This window comes from Phoxinus phoxinus, assembly GCF_949152265.1.
Source record: "Phoxinus phoxinus genome assembly, chromosome: 13".
NCBI lineage: Eukaryota > Metazoa > Chordata > Actinopteri > Cypriniformes > Leuciscidae > Phoxinus > Phoxinus phoxinus.
The window spans coordinates 19,733,713-19,751,773 of record NC_136888.1 but is presented as its reverse complement, the minus strand read 5'-3'; the positions used below and the strand labels follow the sequence as shown (position 1 = coordinate 19,751,773).

The 18,061-nt window shown below is 37.4% G+C and overlaps 2 protein-coding genes across 3 annotated transcripts in view; one reads left to right on the top strand and one right to left on the bottom strand.

Annotated features, from left to right (window-relative positions):
• The first annotated feature begins 365 nt into the window (after nucleotides 1–365).
• Nucleotides 366–7,572, top strand: LOC307009755 (protein FAM161A). 2 transcript variants are annotated; one of them, XM_079633806.1, is made up of 6 exons: nucleotides 366–388; nucleotides 800–889; nucleotides 1,494–1,888; nucleotides 2,059–2,330; nucleotides 3,399–3,471; nucleotides 5,630–7,572. In XM_079633806.1, the coding sequence occupies exons 3-6, from the start codon at nucleotides 1,778–1,780 to the stop codon at nucleotides 6,527–6,529; spliced, it is 1,356 nt and encodes a 451-aa protein (XP_079489932.1). In that variant the 5' UTR covers nucleotides 366–388; nucleotides 800–889; nucleotides 1,494–1,777; the 3' UTR covers nucleotides 6,530–7,572. The 2 variants fall into 2 exon arrangements, with proteins under 2 accessions (XP_079489932.1, XP_079489933.1); XM_079633807.1 differs by lacking the exon at nucleotides 366–388 and having other exon boundaries at nucleotides 826–889; nucleotides 1,733–1,888.
• A 22-nt stretch (nucleotides 7,573–7,594) lies between these two features.
• Nucleotides 7,595–18,061, bottom strand: part of LOC307009759 (uncharacterized protein) — a 33,740-nt gene continuing 23,273 nt past the window's right edge. Inside the window, exons 6-23 of the mRNA XM_079633815.1 lie at nucleotides 16,695–16,845; nucleotides 16,401–16,474; nucleotides 15,468–15,606; nucleotides 15,233–15,313; nucleotides 14,777–14,808; nucleotides 14,591–14,614; nucleotides 12,745–12,849; nucleotides 12,237–12,316; nucleotides 11,974–12,130; nucleotides 11,649–11,732; nucleotides 10,562–10,754; nucleotides 10,075–10,481; nucleotides 9,342–9,533; nucleotides 9,057–9,152; nucleotides 8,836–8,883; nucleotides 8,099–8,288; nucleotides 7,833–7,965; nucleotides 7,595–7,744 (exon numbers count right to left, since the gene is read on the bottom strand). Of these exons, the coding sequence (XP_079489941.1) occupies nucleotides 7,612–7,744; nucleotides 7,833–7,965; nucleotides 8,099–8,288; nucleotides 8,836–8,883; nucleotides 9,057–9,152; nucleotides 9,342–9,533; nucleotides 10,075–10,481; nucleotides 10,562–10,754; nucleotides 11,649–11,732; nucleotides 11,974–12,130; nucleotides 12,237–12,316; nucleotides 12,745–12,849; nucleotides 14,591–14,614; nucleotides 14,777–14,808; nucleotides 15,233–15,313; nucleotides 15,468–15,606; nucleotides 16,401–16,474; nucleotides 16,695–16,845 (2,319 nt within the window). The 3' untranslated portion in view covers nucleotides 7,595–7,611. The remainder of the gene's footprint in view (nucleotides 7,745–7,832; nucleotides 7,966–8,098; nucleotides 8,289–8,835; nucleotides 8,884–9,056; nucleotides 9,153–9,341; nucleotides 9,534–10,074; nucleotides 10,482–10,561; nucleotides 10,755–11,648; nucleotides 11,733–11,973; nucleotides 12,131–12,236; nucleotides 12,317–12,744; nucleotides 12,850–14,590; nucleotides 14,615–14,776; nucleotides 14,809–15,232; nucleotides 15,314–15,467; nucleotides 15,607–16,400; nucleotides 16,475–16,694; nucleotides 16,846–18,061) is intronic.

Below are 18,061 nucleotides of genomic sequence, written 5' to 3'. Positions count from 1 at the left end.
GACTTCACATATTGCAATTGTAAGTTTATTTCTCGTAATTATGACTTTGTTTCTCAAGACTGTGATTTTATTTCTGAATATAATGTGTTTGTTTGAGCTGTGCGTGGGTGTTCAGGGTTAATCAGATCAGCAGGAAGCTGTGTTCACAATCTTACAGTTATCAGACATCTGACACTTCAGTCTGTCAATCCATCTGCTACCACATGTAATTACAAACACATGCACTCAATTCTGACTCACTGCGATTTACTGTGTAAACATACAAGAATATCTAAGTTAGTCTTTTCTCTTTAACTCCCTCTAAACTGAGATTTTTGTTTTATAGAACTAGATTTCCAGATTGTCAGCAGCTCTTGAATGTTGGAAAAAAACGTTCTTCTCGAACTTGGTAAGACATTATTGATGTATGAATGTGAGTAATGTTACATTTTTGGAGAGGTGCACGTCAGGGTACGCCGAAGGGTATGTGCGCTACACACAGCCTACGACATATTGCGGGAGTTCGACGCAGAAGTATAAATTGGGCTTAAGTTTAATGGTTAGTTGTTAATTGGTTCTGTTCATCTTCCATTCCCTGCCCTGTTTGTCACCATGGTTGTCTCATTCATTCAAATCAGTGCTCCTCATTTAGTTACCCTTGTTTGCTCACCCTATTTATACTCACAGTCTTGGTTCTCCCTTTGTTCTGATATTAGTCATGTTATTTGTTGTATAGCACTGTTTTCACCTGAAAATTCCGGTGAATTTTCCGGTGAAAACCTAAGGTTTCTTTGGATTTCTCCCTTCGTCTTGTGTTTAGGATCTCACTACAGCGTGACAGAATACCAGAACCTCTACAGATGGACTTAGCAGTAGCCTTCATCAGTCTCCAGCAGAAAGGCGTCCTCTGGTAGGGGGTTGCTGACATGATCTATACTACAGCGTGACAGACAGAAAGTAGACTTTGATAATGTCTAAATATAATTCAAATGTAATGCCTAATAGGGAAACTGTGTACGGTGGGTATTTAAAAGTGGGTAAATATAAAATGACTATAAATTTAACTTAAATTTATTTTAAATAATTCAACATTTAAATAAATTTCATATCATAGAATGTAATATGTCAATTTAAAAGGAGTGCAAAGTAATCTGTTTGCAGCTCTAACTTAGTCCCAGTATTTATCTCAATGCCTTTTTATTTTAAAACAAATTATATAAAACTATGTTCTCAATGCCCTTCAAATGAACTGGTTCTATGCCTTTTTTTATTCAAATGTATAGAAAAAGCCTTAAGATATATATATTTTTTTTTTAATCTGTTTAGCTATTGAGCTTACAATAATAACAGGATGCCGATACAGGAGAATAGTGAAAAAAAAAAAAAACATTGTTCCCACTCCGCCCCGAACCCTCACTGATAACATCCCTCCAAACACCTTTAGCTAAAACCTTTTCACATCCCGGACGCACTCTGTAATTAACAGTGTTGTTAATCTCTAAATCTAATTTGAGGTTTGGAATGGGTCAGTTCACAAATCACATCTGAAGGTGTAAATCAGGGATTGAAGAATACACGGGACATATGGTCAACAGGCAATCGTGACTCTTTGAGGCTTATCCACAGGGATAAACTCTGATTGGCACATCTGAGTGTGAACGTGTGGGGTGAGAAATCCTATAACCTACTGTAGTGCAAAATCAAAAGGCAAAAGGAAGCAGAAAAATACTTATCTGAAGCTATATGAGAGCAGAATTGCAAGCTGTGCTGAACTTCAGAAGAATAAAGCACCTGGACCATGACCCCAATACTGCGCACAGAGAGGCTCCAGCCGAGTGAACTTCAGGCTCTATTTGGAGAGGAGAAGGATTATTCATGCTCCCTGAATGACATTGTTCACCACACAGAGGTAGATATTTAACTTCTACAATGCAAAAGACTAGTTCACCGTGTAATTAAGCATTTCCAGGTGAATTTGGAAGATTACGCATTATGAAAGTAAGAATCTGTAATGGAAGAACCACTTGATATACGTTTATATACTGTACTGTACTGTCTTGCTCTCTTTCGGTCTCTCAGGAGTATGAGCAGCAGTCGGACAGTGAGAATATAGCGGTGTGTGACTTCAGTTCCCTCTCTGATCCTGACTTTGGGAAGCCGTGTGCAGCCCATCAACTGCAGAGACCCGTGTTCTCCAACCAGGAATACTATACCAAACTAGAGGAGCTGAAGAGAGAACACCTGAGAAACATGGCTGAGATGGAAAAACTCTATCTGAGCCAGATCAAACCTGGTCAGAGAGAAAGACAGCTCATTACCAGCTGGAGACAAAATGGAGAAGATACAGAGAGGTCTGTGATAAAAAAAAAAAACAAAATAAATCTAATTCTTTATTGAATTATAATGAGTAATGAGCAAAGCTGAACATTACAAATGAGATTTTTAGATTTAAAGATCAGGTAGAATCTGCGAAAGATCTGAGAATCTGTTGACCCAGTTCATTTGTTGGCTTCCATCGCTGTGGTTTCAGCCAACTGGCAACCCGGGGTGTTGCAATACTACTGGGTAAATTGGCAGTGTGCGGGATCACACAGATCAAAACGAAAAACGATATTTCATATTTCAAAGTGACTGTGTGCACGTTTCCTACATCTCTGGAAACATATTATGGTATTTTTAATGTATTACAGTAAAAAAAAAAAAAAAAAAACTAGTTAGAGCACCTTTCATACTTTTTGGGGTATTTTTGGTCATACATAGGAAGTAAAAGAAGTAAAGGTTCTACATTGAACATTAAAGAGTTCTGTCAGGCGCTTCATATATAGAACCTTTTAGGGGCTCCCATCATGGCGAAATTTAATAAATTCAGCTTTAACTATTTTTGCTTTATTTTTATATTTTATTAAATTGTATACATTTATAATTTATACAATTTTTTTAATGTATAAATTGTTTTTTTATGTATTTAAAAAAAGTATTATGATACATTAAATATACTTTTCTCCATTTCTCAGTTTCTCCCAACATCTTTGTTGTTCCTGGAATAACATTCCAATCAACCAATCAGATTAAAAAACAAGTTTACAGTTTATTTCAAGTTTAGGCTTACAACCAGGCTTCTGCATCATTGTTATTCACCTATCATTTACTGATTTTAGGGATAAGTTATGGGTAGGGTTAGGTTTAGGACTATGGTTTCGACAGGAATGTTGTTCCAGGATCAACAAAATATGTTGATCCAGGAACATGTCTTACTTGGCAAAATCACAGTGACCAGGGTTCTATATTGAAACCCATTGAAATTATTTTTTCCCAAAGAGTGCATGGTTAATATTTCAAGTAACTTGGTTTCTTCACTATCGTATCTTGACAGTGAGATCACGCACAATGTTTGATCCCTGACCTTTGACCTCTTTCAGTAGTACCATACAGGTTGGCAGCAAGGTATCAGTGGGACATCTGAAGAATGGTGATTCTTCTCTGAAGATAAAGGTCAGTGAATTCATCAGAAAAAGAGAGCAGTGTGGAAGCTGAGATGATCTCACTCAATGATATATTCATCAAATTCAAGAACCTTTTAACGCTTTGAGAACATAGACATAACTATAGTTGTTTATAAAGTGCCCATCAGACTGAACATGAAACTTTTCAAATGACTTTTTTTCCATAAATGTTCTTTACTGTAGTTTACTTCAGGTTGTTATGGTGCACATATGCAGATTTAGACAAAGTGTTATAAAATATACTATGTGCATTACAAAACCAACCAACAATTTAGTCACCAGTCTAAATTTATTCAATGACATTTAGTGGCCTTTCGTGATAAAGTGTTCTTTCTAAAAGAAGAACGGGTATATTCCCCTGAAAATACCAATGAGCCAGTGTATGGTTTCTTTTATATGCTTTGTGGTTATTCTGGGGGAGTTGCGATATCCAAACAGCTCTAGCGTGAAATGGTTACTGACCTTTGAAACCTTTGAAAATTTGTAATAATCATGTGAACTCTGTACAGATGATCTTGTAACGCACTTTAGATCATCTCATATGATGCTGGAGAACATGATCATCAAGTCAGGTGTTACACAAACATGTGGAGTTCATGCAGCTCAAGTGTTGCTGTCATTCAAGGCACAGTGTGTAAGTTTTGCCACTAGAGGTCGCTTATTAAAAACATTAAAAAAGGCATAGCTTGATGACGCCGTGAATGAGCGTGGAATCATGGGAGTTGTCGTCTTCACCTCCACAGCAGATAAAAAGCAATCCGGCGGGACTCAGGCAGAAATCATGTTCAAGCTTCTGAGCTTTCATGCTTATGTTCCGCAGTCGGCCGCTACAGCTCCTTTCGTTTTGTTGTTTGTTTATTTTACGATTAAAGTTACGTTTAATGTCTGCCGGTTCCCGCCTCCTTCCCCTTACATTTGATCACTTAAAAATCACATTATTTTATTTCATTCTAAAGAAACAGCTGCAAGTGTTGAATTACTACTCAGGTTATTTGACGGGTAATGGCGCTCTGTTTTACTTGGTCAAAGCAATCCTACTAAATATACATTTGAGTGTGTTGAAAGTTATGTTATAATGTCACTCTACTTGTTCCACGTTGCAGTAAGCTAGATCGATATTAGAATATCATATTAATAAAAGCTGAATGATTTGTGTTGCTAAATGGCATGAAATGATTTTAAAATATGAATTAATTAATTTAAAATATATTGTATGGGAGAGTAAATGCTTTATTACTGTTACTACAAATTAAGCTCTTACTGATTTTGCTATGTTAGTCACTTGACAAAATAGTGTTGCCTCTGAGGCATGGTACAGAATCAAGAGATTCAAACAAAAAGACTAACCGTGCTTATAAAGGTATCCAAACAGTTGCTCACCTGTCTAATAAAACACATACCCGGAAATCAAGGGTAACGGAGATATGACGACATTGACTGGTGAGGCAATGACACGGGACGGTACACTGGTTACAATTACGGATTTCTCTGGATTTAAACATTGTTGAAAACATTTGGGATAAAGTACACAAGTCAACAAAATATACAAAACATTGTTCTAGTGGTTTTTGAACATTTTAATCCAAATATCTTACATATTAGCTGAGAATTTAATTTGTAATTAAATTTGAAAAATAAGAAAGTCTCCATGTATTAAAATAATATTAAAAGCCCCTTTCTTTCTAAGCTGACATGTACCTCTGTTATAACAAAAATAAATAAAATCAGAAAAACTATGTCAGTTTAATATTGTACATCTTTATTTTAGTTTTTTTAATATATTAACATAGCCAGATTTAAATAATTTTCAGACTTATTTAGACCCTGGAAGTTTGCTGAGGCCCCTCAGTGGGCCCCAGCTTTCAGGTTGAGAACCACTGCTGTAAATTATAATCTCAATTATAATGTCATGTCAGTGTCATGAAACCCTAAAACACATTTTCTTTATTAAATATATATGCATTACACATTACTGAAAACAACATCATATCACATTATTTTGGAATATTAAGGTTACATTTTTTTTCCCAATTTCAAAACCAAAACCTCATTTAAGTCTGAATTGTGATTGGTATGTAGAGTTGCACAGAACAGTTCTAATAGCAAAGTAATAAAACCTAACATTTAATTCGTTTTTGTTTTCACAGCAGGCGAGGCAGAACTCAATAGAGGAGCACAGGAAGTTGTGTCACTCCCATCAGAACCCATCTCACAGTGCAGCCAATCAGGTGATGGACAGCCTCAGACAGAATTCTAAAGTAACCATTCCCAAACCGTTTCGCATGATGCTTCGTGAGGAGGATCGCAAACGCCGCAATGTGAAAACCCGCTCTGAGATGGAGCTAGAAAATGAGAGACTGAAGAAAGAGCTGGACGAGCTGAAAGAACGTGGCAAGAAGTTTCGCGCTAAGCCGGCCCCTGCTTCCACTTACTTGCTCTTCTATGACATCATCAATAAGCGACCGGATAAGCTGCAGAGACAAAAAAATCTAATCAACCAAACGGATCACGATCACCATGGAAACCAACAACAACAAGGCACGACACGACATGCCTCTCCACTTCCGCAGCAACCATTTAGCTTCATTGAAAGAGAGCAAAAGAAAAGAGAAAAAAAACTAGCAGATGAGTTCAACAACCTGCCTCCCAAAGCAGAACGAGCGACATTCAAAGCCAGACCGGTGCCAAGGTCTCTATATAGGCCCAGCTCACCAAACTCCCAGATATACGGGGAAGTTAATCTGAATGACAGACACTCAGCACTGCCCCCTAGCATCCTGGAGGACACACAGCAGGAGGGAGACGAGGCCGAGAATGAGTATGATGATGAATTTTCAAGGCCACAGAACACAGGTATATCACGCTGCAACAGCAACCTCAGAAAATGGAAAAACAAGGGTGTGCTGCAGGTGGAGGAAGAAATGGCGAGAAAGAGCAACAGAGAGAGAGACCGAGACTGGTCCTACATTCATCCCCTACACAGAACCAGCCTCTGCAACAGCCAAGAACCCCCGAACACCTGCAAGAGTGACTACATCAGTGTCTAAATGCTGACATAGACAAAACCATAGCTTACAATACAAACAACGTATCATCAGTTGTAAAACTCTGTAACTATATAGTGTGATAGAAAGATGTATATGTTTTGGTTTTTCATTGTGTTACTGTGGAATAAAAAATAATTTAGCCCATAAATAAATTCACAAACCAATCACTTAATAGTCTATCATATGTCTTTTGTGTAACAAAGTTGGTGAAGACATTTTCAGCTGGATTTTAAATGGACTAGATTACTGTGTTAAATAACTTAAATTATTTGATACTGTACAAACATGATGATGTTGGGTGAAAGTTCATCACATTGTTAGCTCAAAAGGAACAGCTTTTGCTTTATTCTACCCTTAGCTAATTTAAATATACTATCATGTAAGTTTCAAAGTGATTCACAAAAATATTAGTGAATTTTTTTTCATAATTGACTCACTGTGATTGTTGCTGTGTAACCTGTATGACGTTTTCTTCTGTAGAACACGAACATACTTTTCTGGTCATTCTTTTGCATGCAATTAGGGACTGAAGCTTTCAACTTTATTTTTTTTTTTAAAGCAACATTTAAGTATCATAAAAGTAGACCATATGGCTCATGCACTATATTCTAAATCTTCTGATAGCTTTGTGTGACAATTTACTGATAAACGTCAGTAATTTTCAGGTGCTGTGATAACCGAGTTAAAACAACAATTCACTCGTAAATCGGACATTGCCACTTGGCTTTTGAACTCTCATGATCTCCAATGGGTGGATTCCAATATTTTCAGTGAATAACAACTTAAATATTGGTCTGTTACTCACACAAAGCGATTATATGACTTTTGATAATATATGAATTTCATGATAATTTTACAGTGCTTCTGTGCACTTTTTAACCCATTCAGTGTAATTGTTTCTTCAAAATATATTATTTTGTGTTTAGTAGAAGAAAGAAATCCATACAGGTTTGGAACAAATTGAGGGTGATGAGAATTTTCATGTTTGAGTGAACTATCCCTTTAAGCGAACTATGACTTTACCTGTGATTCATACAGGACATCTTTCACCTCTCTTGTTCACTCACACACACGTACAGTCTTTAGTCTATATCCTCGGGCCTCAGTCCACACTTCCTGAGCGTACGTCTGACATATGGTATGGCATCCTGCTGAAACCACTCTCTCCTGTACAGAGCCAGCATCATGTCCAGTAAGAGACTGTGTTCCCTCCTCCTGCAGAAACCACACAGAACATAAGGTCTACATAAGGTCTCAGGTTCTATACTCTCATATTCATAAGATTTGTTCAACAGAGGCTCACAGCTGCTTGTAGAGACTTTGGGGTTTATACAGAGGCTGTTCACAGTTGCTGTTGTTTGTGGTTTCACATTTTTCTGTAAAGCCCCCCTCAGGATGCTGAAACCCTTCACACTGACTGAAGCAGCATTCACTTCCTGTTTCCAAAAACAATAAATGTCGTCAACAATACACAGCCAAACCACTGAATAATGAATAAGGTTAATATAGATGTTATAGCTGTTTTTTTCTTCTTCAAATTATGAAAATGAGTTTATATGGATCTCTTGCCTTTTGCGACACCTGCAGGATATTGCTGAGACACATGGTGTGATACGACAATCATCTCGGTATTTGTTGTGTCTGTGTGCGTGTGTGAAGGGTTTGTGTCGGGACTGCTGGATCCCGTAAAAGGTGCTGCGTTGATCTCTCTCAGAAATGACTTTAGTTTCTGCCTTAAACCAGCATTTTCCAAGCACACCTGAAGAAGCAGTACATATACATAAAAAATCTCATCTTTTATTTATTTATTAAAAAATAAATAAATATACATAAAAAGTTTGGGGTCAATATGATATTTTGTAGAATTAATACTATTCAGCAAGCCAATGATGCATTAAATTGATCAACAGTGACATTAAAGACTAAAAATCCATGTCAAATAAATGAAAAATGTATCAGTTTCCACACAAATATTTTAAACTCTTTGATAATAATAAGAAATGTTTATTGAGCACCAAATCAGCATATCAGAATGATTTCTGAAGGATCATGTGACATGGAGTAATGAGACTGGAGTAATGACTACTGAAATTCAGCTTTGCCATCATAAATAAATGACATTTTAAAAATATATTCAAACAGAAAACAGTCATTTTAAATTGTAATTGATAGCTTTGTGTGACAATTGTGTGTCACAATATTACAGTTTTTACTGTTTTATTGATCAAATAAATGAGCATAAGACACTTCTTTCAGAAACATTAAAGAATCTTACCAACCCCAAACTTTTGAGTGTCTTAGATTACCTTTTCATAGGATTTTTTTGTGTCCTCTAAGTGTGACATCAGTTCAGTCTGTAAAATTAAATGAAACTGCAGTTCATATAATCTACCAATAGAGGGCAACACATGTTATTTTCATTGTCCAGCAAGTGGTGTAGCACTTGATCACGGATGTGTGGTATTTTGTCATATAAAATTGGCTACTATATAAATATCCTATGCCTAACAGGATAGAGAGATGAAACCTTTTCAGTCTTGAGCTGGCTGAGGGTAAGAGACACACTCTCTCGAAATGTTACAAGCTCCTCTCTGCTGGTCTGTAGTTCTGCCAACAAGCTCTCCTACCATACAAACAGCACAATTACACCACTAATATCAAACTACAATCACCGACAAATAAATGTTGTAAATAAAATAAATGTATGTAATCTTATATAAAAATAGGTTTCTGGTGTAGTTTCACAGCATGTTCATATAATCAAACAGACTTTCCAAAAACTCAGTATTGGTAGGCTGTGTGGGATATGTACCTGCTGGTTGTTAAGTGCTGACACAAGTTGGCTGTTCCTCTCTCTGGTGCTGTTGAGCTGTGTGAGCAGATCCTGGGCGTCCCGGGTCAGTCTCTCTCTCTCAGAGTGCAGCGTGTTTGTCAGCATCCTCTCTCTCTCATGACATGCGCTCAGCTCTGCTCTCAGACACTCTGCTTCTGTTTGTAAACACACCTATAGAACAGGTTGAGACATTTCTGTGCTCATCTTTGTTTTTTCTCAAAGCACTCTGCATGACACAATGGTCTGAGACCTCAATTTGCATTTTAAGCTGATGACAGGCTACTTGAGGTTGGAAACGACACACAGACCGTCTTAAACTGTCAAATGCACTTTTGATCAAAATTCCTATCTTGCCCAACATTTATATTTACCTGAACACTTCATACCATGCATACCGTGCATATATATAAGTTTAAAAAGTAAATATTATAATCATTTTTAAATGTATTTAACATTTTCAAAGAGTGTGCTCATTAACAAACTGGTTTTAGCTCATTTGTATTGAGATTTGTGAAATGTCCCTGTTATTACTAAAGAAGTAATAACTATAATTAGTTATCATTTATTAGTTATTAGTCCCTCTTATTACTAAAAGGTCCCAGAGTTGTATAATTTTGAACAGGAATAGGAGTTCCTCTCTAGGAACAAAGTGACAAACGGTGACATAACACAGCACGTTTTCAATACATTAGATGCTGTGATGTGTTGATACCTCTGCAGCCTGTAATATTCCTGGACCTGGAGATGTGCAGCTGGTAGATTCTTCATTTCCGCTTTTCTTTTCCCAACTCATCCCATCTTCTCTTTCATGTGTTGGTCTCATCTTCAACTCATTTTCCAGTTCTGCTACTTTTTGACTCAGAGAATCTTTGTCTCTCTTAACCTGAAGAATGATCTTGTCATATTCCTCTCGGATATTTCGTTCCCGGGAACAATTCGGACACTCCACAGCAGCTGAAGGGGCTGAAAAAGGTTCAAGAGAGGACGTGGAAAGCCGCTCTACAGAACCGCGCTGCTGTGCAGATGAAAACTCCAATCCTTTTCCAGTTCTTTCTCTCCCTCCAGCATCATGGAGTATTGCCCCAGAGAGGGAATGGGACAGGGAGCGGGTCATCCTACCTACAAAGTAGTTAAAAGTTCTTGTTTAATGTTAGTGACTCACGATTTAATGGGATAAAGCTGAAAATGCAGCTTGTTACCATCAGCTCTGTTTTTTTCATCTCCACGTCGAGATGCACGGCAGTAACGTCCAGATGGTTCAGTTTGGCCTGGCTTCTCCAACTGTGGGAGAAAAGTTCTGAGCTCCATCCCATCTCCACAGTGACTTGAGCTGAGTTTAGATTCAGAGGAACTGACTGAACTCAAGAGGATGGGAAGCAAGCATGTCTGCGACTGAAAATACAGCAGGGATAAATGAAACATCAAACATAAAGAACAGGTCTATCATCAGGTCTATCAAGAATATCTATAATTAGAATTGAAGCTTGTCAAATTTGAGAAGATACTGTTTAAAAATTATTGCTTGTTTTGTTTGCTCTAATCTAATCTATTAACGAATTCTCCTAAAATAAAACACTTAAGTATGTTAAATAAAAACCAACAGGTTTTTTTGGTCAATTATTAGACTTTTTTCCCAAGAATACCATTATTGATCAATAATAATAATCGATGAGTAAATTCTGATGTAAAACTGCCCATATACAGCACAGTAACAGTAATGAGAGTCAGTTTTGACTTCAAATAATGGCAAACGATTCACTGACTGATTCAAATGGCTAAATTGAGCGAGTTCGAGGCGGTTTCGGTAAACGGCTCGGTTCATAAGAGCCATTATTTTCCAAATCTGGAAAATATAGCTCTGCTTTATAACTTTCAAAAAGATTTTACAAGTTGTTAAAAAAGGAATGTGACCTATTTGACCCCATGTTTGTTCCATGGTAATTCTATGGCATCTTTCTCCTATTTCTAATGTACACAAGGTCTGAATGTCCCAATTAAACATTGTATTTTTTATATTCAGATGAACACAGTCCTCATCTGACTCATAGTGTCCTGCTGATGTTCTCTCTCACTAAACTGTAACTTTAGAAACAGGCCACAAGAGGCAAAACTATTCAAATGAAGAGTCAAACTGATGAGCACAATAAAAGTTGCCCCTTTCATTTTTACGACTCACTCAGCTGCAAAAGGGCACTTGACATACAAACACATTCAGGGTTTAAAGTGAAGCTATAAATTACGTCTATGCGAGTATGTGCTGTGTATGTGTGCGAGCTTGAGTCTCACCCTTCTGTCAGATCCGACCGGTGGTAAAATCTGCTGTCTGTTCAGATGATTACTGTCCTTCTTCCCATTCAGATATGCACATGGCTAGAATATTGTTGTGAGATTACTTATCTTAATTTACAACTAGCTGATTTAGAAAATAGTTAGATAAAGTGTTGTGTGTAAGGTTTCACCAGTATTGTGCAAGTGTATAAATGATACAATGAAACAATAATGTGGTGTTATTGTGTGTGTGATGTATCTGTAAAGATTTGTGTGCATTCGTTCAAGTGTGATATACAGTATGTTTTCAGAATTAAAATGTCCATGGGAAGAATGGGTTTACCTGTTCAGGTGTGTAATGTAACTGAGATGTGTATATGGGTCGAGAAGGCACAGCCATGGCTCTGGAGGCAAACTGAAGAGAGCTGAGAGTTTCGGTTATTGAAGATGATTGAGATGACACTGTGACCACTAAACACGTCCGACAGTTCCCTCCCAAACTAAACCAGACACCAAAATAAACATCAAATTCAGAAATAGTCAGTGAATTTACACAAATGTTGAAGAAAATGGAGAAATGATTATGGCGATATTGATGATGCTCACCAGTCCCTAAGTGCTCGGGTTAGTTTGGATTCTCTGTATGGGATGTGCTGGGACCCTGCAGAGCTGAGGGCAAAAATCACCTAACAAAAAAAAAGAAAGGAAGGATTGTTCTTTTTTACTCTCATATTTTGGAATACTATGAGAAATTTTGTAACAGGGAAAAAGAGGCCTCAACATTATCTAAATGTAAATAATCAGACGAAGAGGCCAATATTCTGCAGAAATCATTTTCTCTGTTAGATGTGACATGACATCCCCCTTCCCTAAATGGAAAACTATGTAACCTTACAGATCATTTCCTGTGTCTAATTTCTTGCATATGCAGCCAGCACATTGATATGATTAAGATAGGGCCTTTAGACTGAAAAATAATCACTGGGGTACTTCTTGAGATACTCAAAACAAACTCTGCTCTTCAAAAATACCCTTAGTCTGACCGGGACAACAGTGATAAATTCTGATAATAAGATAGAACATGCTCTTTTTTGCTGACGTTTGAGGTACTAACATTTCCGAATATGGTGAGGGAGCGCTTCAGCATCTTGGTCTCTTGCGGGTTTTCATTTGTGGCATTGAAAGTTCTCTTCATGTCAGGAGCCACAGAACTACGACACTGACGCGACAGTAAGAGAGAAAGAAAGAGTGAACATTAAAACTGAAACCGACGTACTTATCACCTAAACCTGTGTATTTTTAAGACGTTCTTGGGATCAACCACGTGTCGCAGGTAATCACTGTGAGATTGCTTTTCTACAACAATTCATTAAGCAAGTTAAATGAAAGAGTTATTTTTTTGCCTCTCCAAGCAACACATCAACACATTAGCGTTTCATCAGTGATTGAATCAATAATCAGTTGAATCAAAGATTCAAAGGGCCTTATTTGAATTATCTAAGCGCATGGTCTAAAGCGCACGGCATAAGTGCACTTAGGGCGTGTCCTAATCCACTTTTGCTAGTTTAACGACGGGAAAAATAGTCGGCGCACCCGGCGCATGGTCTAAAAGGATTGTCCCTACTCTTAATGAGTAATGGGTGTGTTTTGGGTGTAACGTGCAATAAACCAATCAGAGTCTCATCTCCCATTCCCTTCTCCGTTGCGCTCGCGCCATGGCGGATTCGCTATTTACATGGCGGAATTTACAAGCGGAAAGACTGAACGTCTCCAGAGAGGAAATACAGTGCTATGCATAAGTTTAGACACCCATGCTAAAGTTGACTAAAAAGAGGAATAAAAAATCATCTTTTGGAAATTGAACTTAATGCCTTAATTTAAAAAAATAGGAAAAATCCAACCTTTAAGGACACCAATTTTCTTTGTGAATGAATAATGTATCGTAAATAAATACATGTTCTTCCTTAAAATACAGGGTGCATAAGTTTGGACACCCCTATGTTAAACTCCCATAGAGGCAGGCAGATTTTTATTTTTAAAGGCCAGTTACTATATGGATCCAGGATACTCAGCATCCTGATAAAGTTCCCTTGGCCTCTGGAATTAAAATAGCCCCACATCATCACACACTCTTCACTATACCTGGAGATTGGCATGGAGTACTTTCCATAAGATCATCTCTCAATGCAAATCAAACCAGCTGTTAGGCTAACTGAAATAAAACCATGCCAATCTCTAGGTATGGTGAAGGGTATGTGATGATGTGGGGCTATTTTAATTCCAAAGGCCAGGGGAACTTTATCAGGATGCAGAGTATCCTGGATCCATGAAGTAACTGGCCTTTAAAAATAAAAATCTGCCTGCCTCTATGGGAGTTTAACATAGGGGTGTCCAAACTTATGCACCCTGTATTTTAAGGAAGAACATTTATTTATTTACGATACATTATTCATTCACAACGAAAATTGGTGTCCTTAAAGGTTGGATTTTTCCTATTTTTTTAAATTAAGGCATTAAGTTCAATTTCCAAAAGATGATTTTTTATTCCTCTTTTTAGTCAACTTTAGCATGGGTGTCTAAACTTATGCATAGCACTGTAGATAGTTGATGAATTCGGAACCGCATACTAGTTTATTACTCTAACTATTACTAGTAATATGCTAATGTGCGGCTCCCAAATTCAGCGAGTCATTTATTTTTTCCAGTCCTGAGTGACTCAGCATGTTTGAACTAATCAGTTGAACTAATAAGTTTGTAAAGAATCATTAATTAATGGCTTTAATGATTTGTTAGTAATTATTGGCTTATCGATGTAATCACATAGGCCTACATTTTTTTCTTTAGGCGTATAACAAAAACCTAAATGTTATAATAGGCCAATCAATAGTGGTCAGTCAATCTCTGACTAAAAATATCATAGCTGTTAGAATGATCAGACACATTTCAACATTTAAACTTACCTTTACTGAGCTTGCCAGATCCACCTAACAAAGAGCAACAATCATGTGAGTTTCAGAGTTCTTTATTAATTCACAGACAAATATGGTACTTACCACAAGAATGCCAAGATTGTGTATTTCATGCAGAGAATACCTTACATTTCAGTTAGGCTATGCTAAAAGGAGTCTCCGATGCTATCATCTTACCAGAGTGAGTTTGCTGGCTGTCAAAACTCCCTCTGCAACCATTCAATAAAAATACACACAAGGGAGGTGGTTAATCAGATTTGTATTATAAAATAATTACACCGCAACACTGTGAGTTTGCAACACACCACTGCAGGGGGTACTGGGAGACCCTGTGGGAGGCTCTGGTATGTTCATATCTCTCTACAATAACAATCAGACCAGATGCAGAGGTTCCTAGAACTGACTAATGCGTAGGGGTCGACTGAGGGGAGTTATTGACCGACAAATGGACTGAGTTACCCATTAAAAACAAGTAAAAATGTAATAGAATGTCAATGTATGTCTCCTAAAACATCTGTGAATAATTTATTTTACAAATGTAATAAGATAATAAAAACATAGCAAAAGTGCAAAAACATAATTCAGGGAAACTTTAAAAAGACGTTTATGTTTAGAAAACATAAAAACACCTACCAGGGGACTGGACCATTGTGTTAATGACCACAATATTAAATACCGCGTGGGATCGGCTTGGAAAATCTCCCTTTGAGATCCCTGCAGAATTTTAGAAAGGAATGTAGGAGTCTGATCGAATTGATTGAATAAAGTAAGCTGAGATCACTTTGATCATCATACTTAAGATTAAATAGTGTTTGCTCATGAGCTCTATCAAAACATTTGGGCTCAGATTGAGTTATGGCTCTGTTACCTGTGTGCCTGAGGGCAGAGCCACGGCGATGCACCTGTAGCAGATCCTGGGCGGAGCTCACTTCCACCTCCGTCAACCCATCGAGATGCACCATCTCGTCACAGTCCCGCACCCAGATCACCTCACTCCCCTTCGGATCCTGAGCAGATGCAAGAGAGACACAGGAGCATCGGAACACCTGTTGTTACATCAAGTATTTGTTTTCTCTTTTAGTTTCTCAAAGTCTGGGATTTTATAGAATTATGCAATTTATTGGTACCCTAAAAATGTATTACAAAATTCTATACACAAAGTTTGGGGTCAGTACGAATATTTTTGTCCTTTTTTTTATTTTTTATAAATATTTTCAGCAAGGTCGGATTGATCATTTTGATCAAAAGTGACAGTAAAAATGATTACAATTGTTACAAAAAAAAACAGTTTTGAATAAATTCTGTCTTTCTATTTATCAAATGAATCATGAAAGAAATTATGATAATAATAAGAAATGTTACTTGAGCACCAAATCAGCATATTATAATTATTTATAAAGGATTATGTCACGCTGAAGACTGGAGTAATGGCTGCTGAAAATTCAGTATTAAATGTTATTGTATTTTTTATTGAGTTTTCCTTAAAAAATAAATAACTATATATATATATATATATATATATATATATATATATATATATATATATATATATATATATATATATATATATTTAAAATCTTACTGGCACCTATTTTAAACAGTAGTGTGTATATACATGTAACATTAATCAAGCCTTTTAAGGACAATTATGGTTAATAATTGATTGATTTGACATTCCTGTGACTCAAACAGTATTGCAAGGCCATGGGGATGTTGTCATGACACCAGTTGCTCTGAATAAAATATTCCAAATGCATTAATGTAAAAATAGTAATATTTAATTACACTATAAATTACTTACCAATAGGTCATAAATCTTTTCATTGAAGATGTGGTAGAATGACACTCTGATTTTGCAGTGAGATGCCTTGGGTGCTGGATTATTCAAATTAAGGCTTGTTCAAGGATGCTGCTATAGGCCTACAAGTCTTATTATGTGTAGTCTGGAGAGCATGAATAAAATACATTTAATTGTTGTGGTGCAATGAATGAGGAGTAGAATGCTACTACAATATGTGCTAAAAGTCTCTCTTATCTGAAAAAGAGAATGGGGAAATTTTGATTTCCTAAAACCAATAGCCTGAATGTTTGATACAAGTGAAGATGTCCTCGGCAGCGTGGCTGATGATGCCTCTGTGTTTAGCTAAAACGCTGCATCCCTGCATGGTGTGGGTCTTACCGCTGCCCTGAGAGCCATAGACAATTACACAGCCATTATAACCCTGCATTAGATACTCCACCAGAGACTGGGGCAGACAGAAAGAAAGAGATTAGCAAATGTATTAAGGACTAGTATGAAACATGAATATACAGTTGTAATCAAAATTATTAAACCCCCATTGCAAATAAGTTTTATTGGAAAGTTTTACAGACTTTCAGCTGTTTGCAATGAACAAATCAAACAAAAGTAATTGAAATAGCTCAACACAACAAATGTTTTAAGTGATTTCCCCAAATTCAACTGAAAATCCAACTTCCACTGACTTCTGCAGTCTCAGAATTATTCAACCCCCTGAACAGAATCCCTCACAACAGCACACATCTGCAAAACATGTGTTGTCCCAAGCACACCTGATGCAAATATAATCAGGGCTTTAGTAGTTGCACCAGGTGTGCTTGAATTAGAACACATGAAATATCTGAACTGGCAAGGATTGTTAAGTGTCATGTTTGACTGCATGTTAGAAATATGGCTACGTCAAAAGAATGGTGCAAAAAGTTAAGAGAAGATATCACCTTCAAAAACAAGGAACAGGATACAGATAGTGAAGACCTGCAGCAAAACTTGGTGGCAACAGGCACTGAGATTTCAGCTTGCACAGTAAGGCGCATAGTATACTAAACGCATGCCAGAACTCCTGGACGTACACCACTACTGACCCAAAAGCACAAGAAAAGTGCTCAAAATCATATAAATAAGCCACAGAAGTTTGGGATTCTGCTCAGTGAAGCGATGAAACAGAACTGGATCTTTTTGTCCCTATGGATCAGCGGTCTGTCTGGAGGCAGAAGAATGAAGCATATGCTGAAAAGAATCTCTGCCTACAGTTGAGCATGGTGGAGCTCAGTGATGCTCTGGGGCTGCTTTGCATCCTCGGTCACTGAAACCTGCAGCGTGTGGAAGGCCAGATGGATTCATTGAAGTATCAGGAAATCCTAGGAGAAAACGTCATGCCGTCAAGGAGAAAGCTGGAGCTTGGGTGTCATTGGACCTTCCAACAGGACAATGATCCCAAGCATACCTTTAAATTCCACCAAGGCTTGGTTGCAGAAGAAGTCCTGGAAGATTCTACAATGGCCATCACAGTCACCTGACTTGATCCCCATAGAAAATCCCTGGTGGGATTTGAAGGCGGCGGTTGCAGCAAGCAAAGCCAAGAATATTACTGAACTGGGGGCCATTGCTCATGAGGAATGGGCTAAGATTCCTCAGAAACGGTGCCAGAAGCTGGTGTCTGGTTA

Excerpts from the sequence above, each read along its gene's own strand:
- LOC307009755 (XM_079633806.1), top strand. The coding sequence starts at position 1,778 with ATGACCCCAATACTGCGCACAGAGAGGCTCCAGCCGAGTGAACTTCAG. Across the intron at positions 1,889-2,058 it reads ACATTGTTCACCACACAGAG|GAGTATGAGCAGCAGTCGGA; the intron begins GTAGATATTTAA and ends TCGGTCTCTCAG. Across the intron at positions 3,472-5,629 it reads ATTCTTCTCTGAAGATAAAG|CAGGCGAGGCAGAACTCAAT; the intron begins GTCAGTGAATTC and ends TTGTTTTCACAG.